This window comes from Macrobrachium rosenbergii, chromosome 43 (assembly GCF_040412425.1).
Source record: "Macrobrachium rosenbergii isolate ZJJX-2024 chromosome 43, ASM4041242v1, whole genome shotgun sequence".
Taxonomy (NCBI): domain Eukaryota; kingdom Metazoa; phylum Arthropoda; class Malacostraca; order Decapoda; family Palaemonidae; genus Macrobrachium; species Macrobrachium rosenbergii.
In genome coordinates this window covers 55148774-55164124 of record NC_089783.1, presented here as the reverse complement: position 1 = coordinate 55164124, position 15351 = coordinate 55148774, and the positions used below count along the sequence as shown (strand labels likewise).

Sequence of the window (15351 nt, the reverse complement as noted above, 5' to 3'; positions counted from 1 at the left end):
GCGCACTGTATTTACAGGATAAACATGTGCACGCACTATATTTACAGGATATACATGCATGTGCACTGTATTTACAGGATATACACGCACGTGCACTGTATTTACAGGATAAAAATGTATGCGCACTGTACTTACAGGATATACGCATGCGCACTTTATTTACAGGATAAACACGCACGTGCATGTATTTACAGGATATTCGTGCACGTGCACTGTATTTACAGGATATTCGTGCACACGCACTGTATTTACAGGATATACACGCACGCACACTGTATTTACAGGATATACACGCATGCTCATTGTATTTACAGGATAAACATGTACGCACACTGTATTTACAGGATACACACGCATGCACACTGTATTTACAGGATATACACACACACGCACTGTATTTACAGGATGTATTGTATATACATTTTTTTACCTGTAATATTGGTTGATGCAGTTTGTCAGTACAGAAGTATAAATTTTACTTCTTGGCCCTTGAAGAAGATTTGTTTTTTATATTTTACCATTAATTTAAAACGTACATGTTTGGAATTCGGTTTGTTTCGTGTTGATGGTTTCAGGTTGGACTTTATAACCTGGCCAGATTGTTCAAAAGGCATGGCGTCCAAAGAAGAATTGTCATGAGTATATTCAGGAAAGAGCAGACGGCTAGAAAAAGAGCAGGTTAGGCTGGCGATGGAGGGACACATTGGTGGTAGTAATGGTGAGAAGATTGGCTGGGGGTATATATGGTCATTTTTTGGTTCAAGTGAGAGTTTTGATGTTCAGGTTGGAGTGGAAGGGGTGAAAAGTGGCTGTAAATGTAAATAAAACAAATGGGTTTAGCAAGAAGGAAGCGATAGAGAAACGTAAGGGAAAAATAGATGGAAAATGGACACGGATGTTCAAAGGGTATACCAGGAATTTGTAAGATTCCATGATGATTTGAGTGTCATACGGAGTGTGGGGAGGAGTGTTTATTTTTAAGTGAGAGGAGGAATAGGGAATAAAAGCACGAAATGATCAGATAATAAAGGGAGAGGTAAGCGAAGGAAAACAAGATGACAATGCATGGATATACAGGGAGTTGGATAGGTTAGTTAAGAAAAAAAGCGATTGAGAACTTGAGGGCAAGTCATCACACGAGAAGGTAGAAATAAGCAAGAACTTTAAAGGAGGAGAATAAGACTTGACTCTGATGGGAATGAAATATTCAAACTGATATAGATGTAGCACTTAAGTGAACCCAACCATGGGTCGGTGGAGTGACTTTTGAAGAATTGTGGAATGTGGGGGATAGAAGACAGAGCTGATGATAACTCGAATGTGGAAAGGGTTAGTGTGGGTTCGAGAATGCTTGTGGAAAATGAAGGCGAGGACGTAAGAAGGACCTTTGGGAAGAATTCCAGGCACTAGGAGTGCGGATTATGTTCTTGATGAGGGAAAGATTTGGCCAGTATATTTCCAGTTCAGGTCTTTGATACATCACAGTTAAGAAGTTTGGCTTCTTTCCAGGAATGAGGTTGTGATCATTACAGTAGAAATAGAAAACAGTTCTGAGGTCTGTGGAGATTTAATTTTTCCCGATGAAATATTGGGGTAAATATTGCAAACAGTGTAAAATTATTAGAATTGTTTCAGCAGTCTGGAAGGAAAATTGTTATCACTATCATTGCAAATTCAAATGGCATAAGGAATAAACACAAGCTTCAGTGAAAATTTATGAAAAAGGGCAAAGAAAATATAAGGACAGTAAGTAGTTCAAGTTGACAGATAAATTGTAAGATAAAAAGACGTTTATAATTGCTTAGTAGTAAAGAATGAAATATGTTCCAGCACATTTGATGCCACAGGCACCTGGAGCCATTATTAGAATTACAAAAAGCACCAGCACTCACCACAGAACGTGCATCTGTAATGGATTGCTGGAAGTACATTACAGCAAAAAAGGGGAAAGGAAGCCGTAGCCTTTGTGGGAATGACTGGAGGTACAGCAAAAAAATGCAGGAAAGGTCAAAGGGAGTGACTGCAGTTTCTGTCCAATCCCCAGTGGCAAACAGGGAGTTTGGTCGTCTTAATCATGAGGGCATGTGCGTGCCCATGAAACCACCTCGGCTGAATTTCTCTGGCAAGTAAGGCTGTGCAGTGTCAGTCTCATTTTTATTATTGTTTAAATTTCTTAGATTTTTTAAAAATTCTTGTATAGATTTTACAGTTCTTGTCCCGATGAGGAAATTTTTTCGATGGAAGTTTCTTCCAAAGTCATGCTTGTGTAAAACATCTCCAGAATTTTTGTGATGTAAGATTTAGGTCGGACCAGCGACTTCCTGTACAGTACACGTTTGCTTGCGGTCGAGAATGGGCCAAGGCCAAGTCTCCTCATTTTCACGAGTGACCCAGATTCCCCGTTGGAGAGGAAAGGCTGCTCCGTCAGATTTGATGATGCGCTACAGAACAAACCCGCTCTCAGTCAATGTTAGGTAACCTCTTATGCAACGCCCCAGAACCTTTACAGACGGATTTCTCAGTCCCACCTTTTTAAAATTTTCGTACTTTATTCCATTTATTATCTCGGTCTGTCTAGCTCTCCAAGTTCCAGTGTTTAATCACTGAATGCCTGGTGGTGCCCCTGTGCCTGGCTTTATAGCCGAAATTTCATTATTCATTCACTGAGAAAAAAAAAAAAAAACATTTTTTTCCTAATTCTAAGAACGGAGAGGAAATCTTTATGTAGCCTTAAAAAGAGCAGGAACTAGGACGCTTCGTAATTCTCTTCTCGGGAGACATCGATTTTTTAATCGTTGGTAGCTGAACGTAGCAGTTCTCCATCTTCAGCATTATTAGGGTTTGGGTGTTTCGAGCGGGGGAGAGAGAAAGAGAGATTTCATGCAGCCGTCCAATGATGGCTAATTGATAATTCAGTCAGTAATACTGATACCAAATTCTAATACAGTACTGGGCCATTTGAGATTCGTTTTTATGTTCGGGGTGGGGGCGTTAATTATTCCCTTGATTGTTCACGATTCAAGCGTCACAAACAAGCAATTGCTATTTAATTTCTTTGTGATGCGAAAAGACAATACTTGAGAATTACGATGAGACATGCAATTATTTAAAGAGCTCTCGAGCTTCAGAATAGTCTGCCCCTGGTGACTGCTCATTTTGTTTGCCTTTAGGTAACTCTGTACAATTCACACAACAATGAACGATAGAAATTTAATGGCCTTTGTCTGACCAGATGCTTTGTTGAAGGCAAAGCCTTTGGCAATGTACCGTCAGATGCCTTTTGTCTGATTTTACACGAAAGCAAGACAGGGATCTACAAGACAGGGATTTACAAGAGAGATGATGGGTTACTGTATTTGTTCAATTCTTTCCCACCGTCTCCCTCCTCCTCCTCCTCCTCTTCCTATTCCTCCCCCTTCTCCTCCCGATTTGCAAAGGCGATGCGAGACGATTCCCTTGCCTTTCCCCACAGGATCAATATTGCATTCTTTTGCTCCTGCTTTCTGAGGCCTTCCTTGACCCCGCCCTCTGTGCTTTTATCAGTCTTGTAGCCTGTCCTCACAGCATCCGTCCTTCTCTGCATAATCTGCGTCAATTCTGCATAGGGAGGTAGTATATAAACTACCAGGACCCACACTACATACCTGCAGTACCCCGTGTAAATTTATTACCCAATGTTTTAACTAAGTGGTCTTCTTTTTTCTTCTCTGGATTTTTTCCCACTTCTGTGTGGGGTCGATAAATGTTTCAACTAAGTTAACCATCTTTAATTTTACGCAGTTGCTTTTCCTTAATGTTTTAGGTAATTTGTGTGTGTGGTTACATTGCAAATCTAGCAGAGTCCTCAAGAAGCCCCAAAGTTAATGGCTGAAATCGCTGTCGGATTCGGAATGAATAAAGGTGCACCAAAAAGGCATTTTTTGTTTGTCTCTTAGAGATTTCATCCTGGAGGGTTGGAAAACGCACTAAAAATACTAGAAATTTTTCCAGAACGTTGTTTGTGTAATTATTCGTATCACCAGTTGTAAAAATTGAACTGGAAGGAATCAGACAGTGTTATAATTTACATAAAGACTTCCCTTCGTCTCGCTCTCTCTCTCTCTCTCTCTCTCTCTCTCTCTCTCTCTCTCTCGTCGGGTTCCGGTAAATAACATGGGTTTAAAACGTCCTCAGTGCACTCCTGGGCTTCGAAACGGGTACTGGTAATTTGGATAAATCTGCTGTGACATCTATTGTAAATCAAGCATTGTACCTTTACAGGGAGTGGCTGCATCTATCAGTCTATCTATCTATCTATCTATATATAATTTTGTGTGTATATACAGTATATATTATTATCGGAACCTGGAAAGAAAAAGAACATGAAGTCCTGTACATTGTGGGCCAAGGTAAAAAAAAAAAAAAAAGCTCCCACGAAGGGATGAATCTATCTGTAAGTGATGTAACGTCCTTTGATTCCTCAAAGTCCAGCAAAAGTGCATTTAAATACAGCGTTCATTTCTAGACATCAAGGAAAGTGACGGCCTTCGACCTTGCTTCACCGAAGTTTCTAGTTTTTTCTGGTAATGTGCGCTTAGCGAGGCTTTGCGATTGGTCACTCGAGTTTTTTTTTTCGTAAGTGATATCGGCTGATAACAGGTGAGGGGCTTGTTTTTCTCCATGTTTACTGGTACTCGCTGGTTTAGGAAGAGATTTCCTGATGGCGATGATGACGATATCGCTTTTGCATGGTTTGCTACAAGTGGCGTCATTGCCTTGTAGCTTTAACTGGGTTTTCAAGAGTGTTACGATACCACTATTATACTCGTACCATTTCGGTCCCAGGGATATTGTTGGGCTGCGCCTCCCTCCCCCTCACACACACACACACACACACACACACACACACACACACACACACACACACATATTTGTGTATGTGTGTTTGTGTGTGTGATGTTTCATTTGTTTCCAGGGTAAGCAATACCTTTTATTTGATGCTGGGAGGACGAGTCACCAAGGAAGAGAATTCTGTGGGTTATCAGTGAATTTTGATAATTATACAAATTCTCTGTTTCACTTTACGTTCCATTCCCGTTAGGTACCTTGGGCCCCATAATGAGGAAACCAGAAGTTCTTCATTTACTTATTATTATTATTATTATTATTATTATTATTATTATTATTATTATTATGAGGCTGGATACAGGGGACAGAAATGAACTTCGAAGGGATTGTGAAAATCAGCGCTCTCTCTCTCTCTCTCTCTCTCTCTCTCTCTCTCTCTCTCTCTCTCTCTCTCTCGTGCGATTTAGGCAGCAGAGAATATGGTAGCAAAAGAAAGACTGAGAAATCCATAGAGACAGAAGGTACTAAATGGATTCCAGTTATGTCAGGAAGCATATATTTATTTCTATTTTTCCCCTCAATAAAGTTGTGATGAAGCTTCAGAGTGGGTTACGCAACGCTTTAACGTTTGCGTGGATGGTGTTTGAAATGCTCTCATGCTTTAATTTAGATTCTGTTGAACACTGCCGTTTTATCCAGACTTGAGAATTTGGTATGGTAAGGCGCTGAGAGAGTTAAGAGGCCAGGGATGTACCGAAAGAGACGCTATATGCCGTTACCTCCTCTCAATAAAGGCCCCCAGTCTCTAATTCCCTAAGTGGCATCACTCGAAGGTGGGCAGATGAGCGGACTAGGATGTGATTGGTTCGTTGGCTGACCCACCCTCGTCAGGGCCAATCACAGTCACGAGGAAATGGGCGCGCCATCGGGAGCGAGTTAGGATTCGCGGTATCTAAAAATAGGTTACATGCATCTCTACGCTTATGAAACGCTTCAGTTAATTGTTAATTCGGTACATAATTAACATCTGATTTTTTTTTATTTAAAAGTACACCAGTGAGTGTGGGATGATAATGGTCAAGACTGGCATGAATCATCAGAATGAGTTCTGTGGTCTGTACAGAACTGCTAGCAAAGGTCGTTCAACGCATTAATGAAGAGGCTACGTGCATAGCAGCGGAGTCGATTAGGCTTATGCAACGCCTAAATGATATGAAATTCTTGGTTACAGTGAATATTAATGTGCCCTCTACACTATTTTCTTAACTATTACGAGCAGAGAATTGGTTTAACGTTAAAACACCGTTCCTTAGTAGCATTACGTCATTGGGCTTCATGTAACGCGTTCACGATGCTTACGTAATAAGTTCGATACAGTTGCAACTAGTGACGGAAAAACCACTTGCCCTGTTTGTGCCGAGTCCTTAAGTGTTTGGGAGTGAGCTCCTATGAAAGCTTAATAAAAAGCTGTTACGGTAGTCTGGCCAGTTTGACATCGAAAGGTTGTCTATGTCCTTTCGGGAGAGTATTGAATACAACTTCCTTGTTTCGCAATTCCAATCTAACATGCTTTACCCTCCACACCCCTTCCTTCATACTGTGTATTTCTGCCCTCACAGTGTATTTTGGTACGTTTGCAAAGTTTGGGAACCTTTCTGAGACTTTCCCTTGTAAGTTGCAGCATGGTTGAGGATTTTAAAAAAAATCGAAGTAATTGATATGCGACGTCACATTGTACAACAGAATTCACCTTGATGACATAACTTTCGTTTTTTATAATTATTTTCCCCCAGGGTCACTCCTTGACAACAGCTGTGAAATATTCTGCCTTGTCGTTGTTTCAACCCAGCCCCGTTTGATAAACAATTTGAAAGTTTTTATCTTATTTATTTCATTCAGTTAATATTTTGAAGGTTCTGTTAATCTTGCAGGAAGGGTGGGCGTGTTACCTTCAGGTAACAGCAGGCGCAGGTAGTACTTACTGCTAAATGCATTTTTTGTCAGATGACCTTACCATATTTTTTTACTGGGCAAGGTGTGAATTGTCAATTGTCTAGCTTTGGTAATAATCAGCATTGCACTCTGGTACGCACCAGTGACGATACCTTTACATATGAAACTTTTAACATTTCTTAGTGTCTCAAACTCCAGAGACAAAAAGAAATGCATTCTGTTCATGTCATTTTCCCATTTTCCTACACTTAACTTCATGTCTGATAAAGAGAGCGGAAGATATAGGTGTAATATTTCATCCGCATTTTAACATTTTTTTTTACATAAAATTCAAAATATCTGAGAGAGAGAGAGAGAGAGAGAGAGAGAGAGAGAGAGAGAGAGAGAGAGAGAGAGAGAGAGAGATTGGGTTGGGTTAGAAAGGGCGAGGGTGTAGTGGAAGTGGTTGTCCCGTGTGGGCGATTAGAGATATGAAAAAGAATAATCTCATTCATAGCCAAGGGGTGAAACTAATCCATGGAGCTCAACCCTTCCAGTCTGCTTACCTACGATAGCCACCCTTCTACCCTCACCTCTCTTCTAAGACTTCCCCCTTTCCACTGCAGCTTAGATAAGAGAAAAGCCCAAGGTTGCTGAATGGCTGTTGGCAAGTACAGTACAGTACTTGTCCAGTTGTTGCAAGCTTGCCCATGGGGTTTGTTAATAGAGAGCTTGCATTGTACACTGAAGTTGTTGTTGAATGTTGATTTGGCTGTTGTTAAAATACCATTGTGAATTGTGTGCGTGCGCGTGCGAGGAAGAGAGAGGTCGGAGAATTGCATAGTAGGCTTATACAACCACGAAAGGAACAATAGACAGATTAGGCCCCCAGCAGCCACTTGCATTTAATGGTAATCTGCTTGTTGCTGCATCTCGATAACTGGCTAATTATGATGCATTCAGAACAAGTTTACACCCTCTAGCTTTTTGTCATGATCTGGGGATTGTGATAAATTGGGAGAAAAGAGTCCTTTCTGGTTCCTATGCAGCTAAGTACCTTGGTATGCTGACCAACACTGTAATGGCAACCAACAGACACCCTTTTTTTGTAAAGTTCAGGGAGATACCATCCCAATTCGTTCATCTGAGGCATGTGCAGCCAGGAAGACTTACTTTTAGTTCAACTTCTGCTAGAATGGTGTGGCCCTACCCAAAGTACAAGTCTTTCAAGAGTAGTTAATGGGATACTGGGTAGCGCTGATGATCAATAACATGACTGTGTCAACAAGCAGGGAGGATCAGTCTCTCAAACTTTGCACTGCCAAGACAGGTGAAAGTTCGTCAGTGGGATGTCTGCAAACAGCTCTGTTATCACCAGTCTGTATAGGTGCTCATACTTCATGGATGGGGGCTTCTCTCAGGGAGATGTGGAGGAGACTCCTGGCGCGGCTGGGAAGTCAGAGATAGGAGTCTGCCAAGCAGAATGGGTCACCTTTACTGATTGGTGATGTAGTGGTACATCCCCTTTGGAGCCACTGTGTACCTGACAAGGCTCCTTTTCTACCTCCACTGTAACAAAACTGTGTCTGCAGAGGATGTACTGCGCAACCCTGTTAAAGTTTTATTGTTTAAAGCAGTGGTTCCCAAACTGGGGGCCATAATCTGAGGATATGTATGTATAAAACCAAAGGAGTTTAGTAGGTAGGAATGTAGACAGTCACTATAGCCATGGGTTATGGCCAAGTATCCTATATGAAAAGTGGGTAACGACCAGAAAAAGTTTGGGAACCACTGGTTTAAAGGATGTGGAGCTCTTGGCTTTGGCGGATATTTCTATGCTTCTAAGGATTTTCAAGAAGTCTTGTCATCTCTGTGAGCAAAGGCCACCAGAGTGGGTTATCACGTTAGACCTACATCTTTCTTGATCACCATTTAATCCCCAAGGAGAGCTTGGGAAAGAGATGTAACTTTAGGGATCGTTATTTTGATGGCATTAGCACAGACAAAGAGAAAACGTCAATTTCGTTGTTTCTAACACAGTGTACAGTAACAGTGGTGGGGGAGGGGGTTGAGGCGCTTGCTGTCATTTTCCTCTGTACCTGAATTTGTGGCAAAGACACAGACCTTGTCAGTATCTGACAATAGATAAGGGGTCACATTTAGTTCCTTTTCTTCAAGACTTCTTGGATACGATCAGGACAAGATGCTCTTCCGTCTGGTATGAGCTGTGCAGCATTACTTAACTTGAGAGGGACAGTGCACCTCAGACCAAAATGCTAACATCTATTCATAATTACTACGAGCTTTAAGAAAGTGTTGTCGAACGCTAGCTTGTTCTGGCTTTGTGGAGTGATCAAACGTGTATTTGTCGTCAGGGATAGGTGTAGACTATGCACTTTGGGTGAGAGTTCACAAATTTAGGAGCATTGCCCATTCCAAAGCATTCAGGAGAAATTTTTTTGGTTCCACAGGTAATGAGGGCAGGTTTGTGGCACCTCCTGACTACCTTCATTTCTTTCTCTAAGGACAAGTCCTTGGATATGCCCTTGGATCTGGGGTGGTGCTCAACACATAGTGCAGGCACCAAGCTCCATTTGGACAGAATAGCGTCTCACCAAAAGTTTATGATAAAAATGATTGGATATTCAACGAGTAGTTGTTGACTTCATTCAAGCTGGCCGAGCCAGTTGCCGGTGAGTTACTCAACAGAGCATTGCATATGTGACTAATTAGCCATCAGGTGTGAGTCCCTCTGCTTCTAATTGGAGGTTGGGCAGTGGGTGGTTAGAACATAAATCTCTGGGCTATTAAGTGATTACTATGCTACCTTCCGAACAGTCTACGCTGGCATGGGGCCTGCCTTTCGACATTCTCCTGTGTCAGTATAGCCAGGAAGGTACAAGAGTCAACTTCCCCCACTCACTGGACAGATTTTGTGACAGTTCCTCCCTCCAAGGATAAATCTAATAAAGACAAGGTTTGGATCATCTAAGAAATAAATGGCAAGCTTGAAGATAATTTGCTTTTTTGTAGATGTACAAACCCAAGTCTTTATGTTCCGCAATAATCCCACCTCTACCAAACCGCAGTTACCCTACCACCAAAGAGAAACTTAGACTGTGCATACTGTGCTCACAACAGTTACCTGCAGTCGTGGACAAAGAATACCTCCAATATTGAAACCTTGTTTCCAAGCTTCAACCAGTCCAGGCTGTGCCTGAATGTCGAAGATATATGTAAAGGCATGAGTTTGTAAATGTACAAAAATGGAGATGAAGATAGTGAGGAGAAGCAACAGTTTGCATATCACTGTACACAGTAGACTTGACAGGGATTGACCAATTTTTGGATCTAGAATGTCATTCAAATCATTTGGGTAATGTAATATATTCAGACTAGGAGTATATTTGAATTCATACATGTTATTCATTGCTTTGCCTTTTTCTTTAGGCTCAGCAATGGTTCTCCCATATATATTTTATAAAAAAAATAATAATTGTCCCAGCACGGTCCCAGTCCATGTTGGGAATCAGAGAAATGAGGAGATTGATAAGAACATGAGGAATGTAACTTAGAAGTAAATATCAAATAAATCGAGTTCTTGACTTAACACGAAATTGCCCAAAAGATCATGTTCCAAGTAACTGGTACCAATAATGGTCTTCCTCTCCTCTAACCAGCAGTAAGAAATATGAACGCTCAAAGTTCCTAAGTTATTGGTCATCTTTCCAAACAATTAGGAGCCAAATGTTATGGAAGTTGAGGGTAGCAGGAACTCTTGTTTGGTGGAAAACCATGTCTGAAATGTTTGGAGATGTGTTCATTCTTGCACTCATCAATTTTTAAAATCCGTTCTCATTTTTCATTGGAGTTTCTTAATATTTCTCATTTTCCTAATGTTTCCTGGTAAATTACCTAAATAAGTATGTGGAGGACTATTGCAATGATTATGGGAACTATTTAGAGTTATGAGCGACTCAAAGGTTTAGATTTGAAAGTGTTCATCTTTTATGGCTGGTCATCTAACGATTCCATCATGCATAGCAGCGAATGCCATTAAATTCTAAGTACTGGGGCTGTGCCTCTAAATCGCACCCATCCAGCTACCAAGTTCCTCATTGGACGGGTCGATATCGTTCTCGACTAGCACTTTGCTGGGCCTGCGTTTGATTCTCCTGCCGGCCAATGATTAATTAGAGGAATTTATTTCTGGTGATAGAAATTCATTTCTCGGTATAATGTGGTTCAGATTCCACAATAAGCTGTAGGTCCCGTTGCTCGGTAACCAATTGGTTCTTAGCCACGTAAAATAAGTCTAATCCTTCCGGCCAGTCCTAGGAGAGCTGTTAATCAGCTCAGTGGTCTGGTTAAACTAAGGTATACTTGACCATCCATCTACCCAAAGTATCTTTGAAGTGATTCGGTCAAAAAGAATGGAGGACAATATGTAGGTTGGTGAAAAGTTGAGAACTCAGAAGTGATCAAGGAAGGTAAGGAAAACTAAGAAATGGTCGGACAAATGACTGGAAAAAGGTATGGGAAAGGAAAGGCCTCATATGCCCAGGGTGAGCCAGAGTGCGTGGAAGAGACGGCTGAGTGTCGCTGTGCTTGACAAGCTCCTGTGTAGCTGTGGGAAGGTTGTGATTTGGAAGCTGTTAATTGCTCAGATGGTTGATCCACGGCCTAGCAGTTGAGAATGGTGGCGTGTACATTTCAGTTAGATCCATACACACTTTATATATATTATATAAAGTAAGAATTTGCTTTTTATCACATTGCGTAACAATCACCAGATATGAGCTCATAATGTTAAGTGTAATTGACAAGCTTATAGTCATGTCTATACACAAACACACACACATATGTCTTACCTATCTATCTATATACACACATATATGTATATATGTACAGGTCGATAGACATTATATATATATATATATATGTGTGTGTGTGTGTGTGTGTGTGTGTGTGTGTGTGTGTGTGTGTGTGTGTGTGTGTGTATAGACAGTTCTATAAGCTTGCCAGTTACACTTGACATCATGAGCTCAAATCTGGTCATATCTGGTGATTGTTACACAATGTGATAAACGGCAAATTCCTACGCAACTCATTGCAAAAGAGTTCTACGAGTGGTTAGAGATGTCGCGTAACTTCGGGTTAGTCGAGTTCGCTGACAATGCGGTCTGTTATGAAAACTGACGTAAAGATAACGCGAATTGATAATGCTTAGGCGACAACACTTCAGATGCACTCACAGCTGTTGTTACTGTGACATTAATTTATCTAACACTTCTCAGCAATCTCCAGGTTACGTAGCCGCAGCAAAATATGTCCTTTTTTTGGGGTGCTTTAGTGAAAGCAGTTGGGGAAACATTTTGTTTCTTCCCAGTCTGAGTCTGCCGTTTCGGTTGGGGATGGCGACATTGCTCTGCTGAACATTTCTCGGGGACTCCTAGCTTAAAGGTGACCTTGTATTAGCAAGGCATCTTGCTATTATCTAACAGTTTTCTTCTCTGTTGGGCGGGCAGGAAACCTTTGGGCTAATAAATAGCGCCTGCTGGAATGATCCAGACTTCATTCAAAACCAACCGCCCCCCTAAAAGTAGCCACTAGGTACTGACTGTCAAATTGAAATGCAGTGAAGAGTAACCTATAGTTGTTGAATTGCATTTTTATCCAGTGGCCATTTCGGACTTCACATTTAACCGAGATGTGGTTCACATCAGTGTCATGACATATGTGTGTATATTAGTGGTTTTTCCATCCTCTTGATTGACGCCGGATAAGTGTTGAGATTTATATACATAACATTTTATATATATATATATATATATATATATATATATATATATATATATATATATATATATATATATATATATATATATATATATATATATATATATATATATATATATATATATATATATATATATGATCTTCCCAAGATAGTAGTACAAGCCCGTTGGGGATTACCACAGAAACAAATAAAAGACTGTAAATATCATCAAGATAATGACCCCAGGATATATTAGTCCTAGATAACGACCACCCCTCACTGTCTAGGAAAGATCCACACACAAACACACACAATATATATATATATATATATATATATATATATATATATATATATATATATATATATATATATATATATATTATATTTATATGTATAGTGTAAATGTAAATTATTGTTTTATATTTATTAGATAAGGTTTATGAACAGTTATATAAATATTCAGGGTAGTATAAAAATCACGCAAAACTGAGGAATTCTGGAATAATCTTTATATAAATACAGTATATACTGTTAAAGATGAATAGCCGCCAAGCTGACTAGATCAGTAATTTAAATATCGCAGTTAATTACAGAAAATTCGGAATTTTTCATAGCCAAATATTATATAAATTAGTTGAAGAGAGAGGGACCCTAACGACCATTTTAAAATGTGGAATTGACCAAGCTAGACGCAGAAGATTTTTAATACTCGAGAGAAACATTCATGTAAGCACATATATTATTTTCAAGTTTATTTTTATTTTTACTTTACGTCTAGCTGAATGAACAAATTTGCCGATTCGTAAATATTCATGTTAACTAGTTAAGGTAGGAAAATTGTCAGTGTTGAGACTCCCCTCTGTGTTAACGTGCATCACGCGCCTCAGTTTACTGCTTAAATTTAATTCTTTTTAACCTTTCAAGGTTTCCTGGGCCTCTGTAGGCTCATAGGGCAGGCGCTGCTCTGCTGTTTCTTAGGCCGACAGCCAGTGGGGAGGGGACAGGTCCCAATGCCAGTGTGTCGTGCTTATTGAAATTCCGTGAAGGCATCGGTAGCAATTTGTTGTAGGAAGGTATTTCATCAGATGTATATAAATTTAGAACATTGCTTAAAATATTTTAGACTACGGTCGAGCCAAGGGTCAGACTCTCACTAGGTTTACGATGATTAGTGTAATATGAGAATATATTATCGTGTCAAATTGAAGCACGTTTATAAAAAAAAAAGGTTGGGAAAAGCACTCCCCATATATATTTCTTTCAAGGTTGGTCGTAATGTTCTTGCTGTAATCTTTTGATCACCCTGAATCATCATGGTCGTAGGAGCCAGGTTCAGGTATTTTTTCCTTTTACACAGATGATTGCAAATGTATGTATCTAAAGAAACCGGAGCGAGATGACAAACGGATCTGCCGTTGTACGCTTCCTAACGAAGCTATAGTCTGCTATAGTTCCACTGCTTAGTGTCTCCTCCGCTCTGCGGCCTGCAGAGCGGAGGAGACACTGAGCAGTGGAACGGTAAGGTATGATACTGTAGGGTATGGTGAGGACACTTGAATAATGATCAGAGGCGAAGATCCAAAACGGATCTTTGAAATACCGTGGTCGAGCTCGTTTTAGAATTACCCATTTACTGACTGCACGGCAAAATAATACCAAAAGCTGCCAAACTTCAGCAAACTCTTCCTCCAAGCTGCGGGAATCTTAGGTCTCTGACCTGAGCCAGACAGCTGGCTGTGAAGGTCAAGGCCAACTCTTGGAAGCCATGGTTTTTATACCCCCTACCCCTCCCATTATTCTCTCTCTCTCTCTCTCTCTCTCTCTCTCTCTCTCTCTCTCTCTCTCTCTCTCTCTCTCTCTCTCGTGCATGTATGATGTTGTGTTTTTACTCTCAGTGAGTAGCGAGATACACTGCGTAGAAAACAAACAAATGAACATTCCTGTCACCCAGGAAGCCTTAGAGTCTTGGCAGAAGCAGGTATAAATGTACCGTCTGCTCACAGAAAAAAAAAAAAAAAAAAAAAAACTTAGCTGTTATGTCAGTTCTGAACTTCGTATAATTTCTTTCCAGTTATCTGCACAAAAATTTTTTTCCATGACAAATCTCCTCCACATACACAGTTTCTGCTCTCTGGAGAACAACAGATTGCAGTTGAACTTGCAGATAGATACCGTTGCCTAATCGATTTCCTTCACGAGTGATTTTGTAACCTTTGTGTTTCCCCTCGTTCGCAATCACCCACCCGAACTCATCCGCCCTTCAATATTCAACCCCTCGTCTGTCCTGACGAAAAAATAAATGACCGAAGATTTTCATTAAGGAGAAATCGCTTGTACACTTACCTGCCGCCAGCGAGTTTCGAGTGACATGGTGCTTCAGTTGGTTGACAGCGTTGCGGTACATTGTCTTCCCTTATTTCGAGTGCTTGGGGCTTCAGGGGATGCTTGGTTTAAATATTACAGCACGGCGGTTCGGCGTGCGACGGACAGGGGACACTAGTCGCGTCGATCACGATTGCGTCGCTTACCAAGACTACCACCAATATTGCTCTGAGCAGACTAAGCTTCCCTTTTGTACTACTGGCAGTTGCCTGCTAGGGTTTTCACCCGGGGTTAATTGAGAGTACTCCAGGGGGTATGCCGCGCACGATGCACCGTCAGGATTTTGGGGGGCATCTAAATCAATTTGCCCGGGGGGGAGGGGATTGCATAAGAGTGCGAAATTGTTATCTAAATGTCGTTTTTGGTCCTGGTTTTGTAGCAGACGTGCAGTTTGCGTGGCGTGAGCGCCTGCGTTGGGAGTCCCCCCG

The 15351-nt window shown here is 40.8% G+C and overlaps 1 protein-coding gene across 1 annotated transcript in view; it reads right to left on the bottom strand.

The window, feature by feature from the left end:
* The window catches only part of Gabat (4-aminobutyrate aminotransferase), a 51489-nt gene extending 36369 nt beyond the window's left edge, over positions 1 to 15120 (bottom strand). The window contains exon 1 of the mRNA XM_067087336.1: positions 14885 to 15120. Within this exon, the coding sequence (XP_066943437.1) occupies positions 14885 to 14945 (61 nt within the window). The 5' untranslated portion in view covers positions 14946 to 15120. The remainder of the gene's footprint in view (positions 1 to 14884) is intronic.
* Between the last annotated feature and the right edge of the window lie 231 nt (positions 15121 to 15351).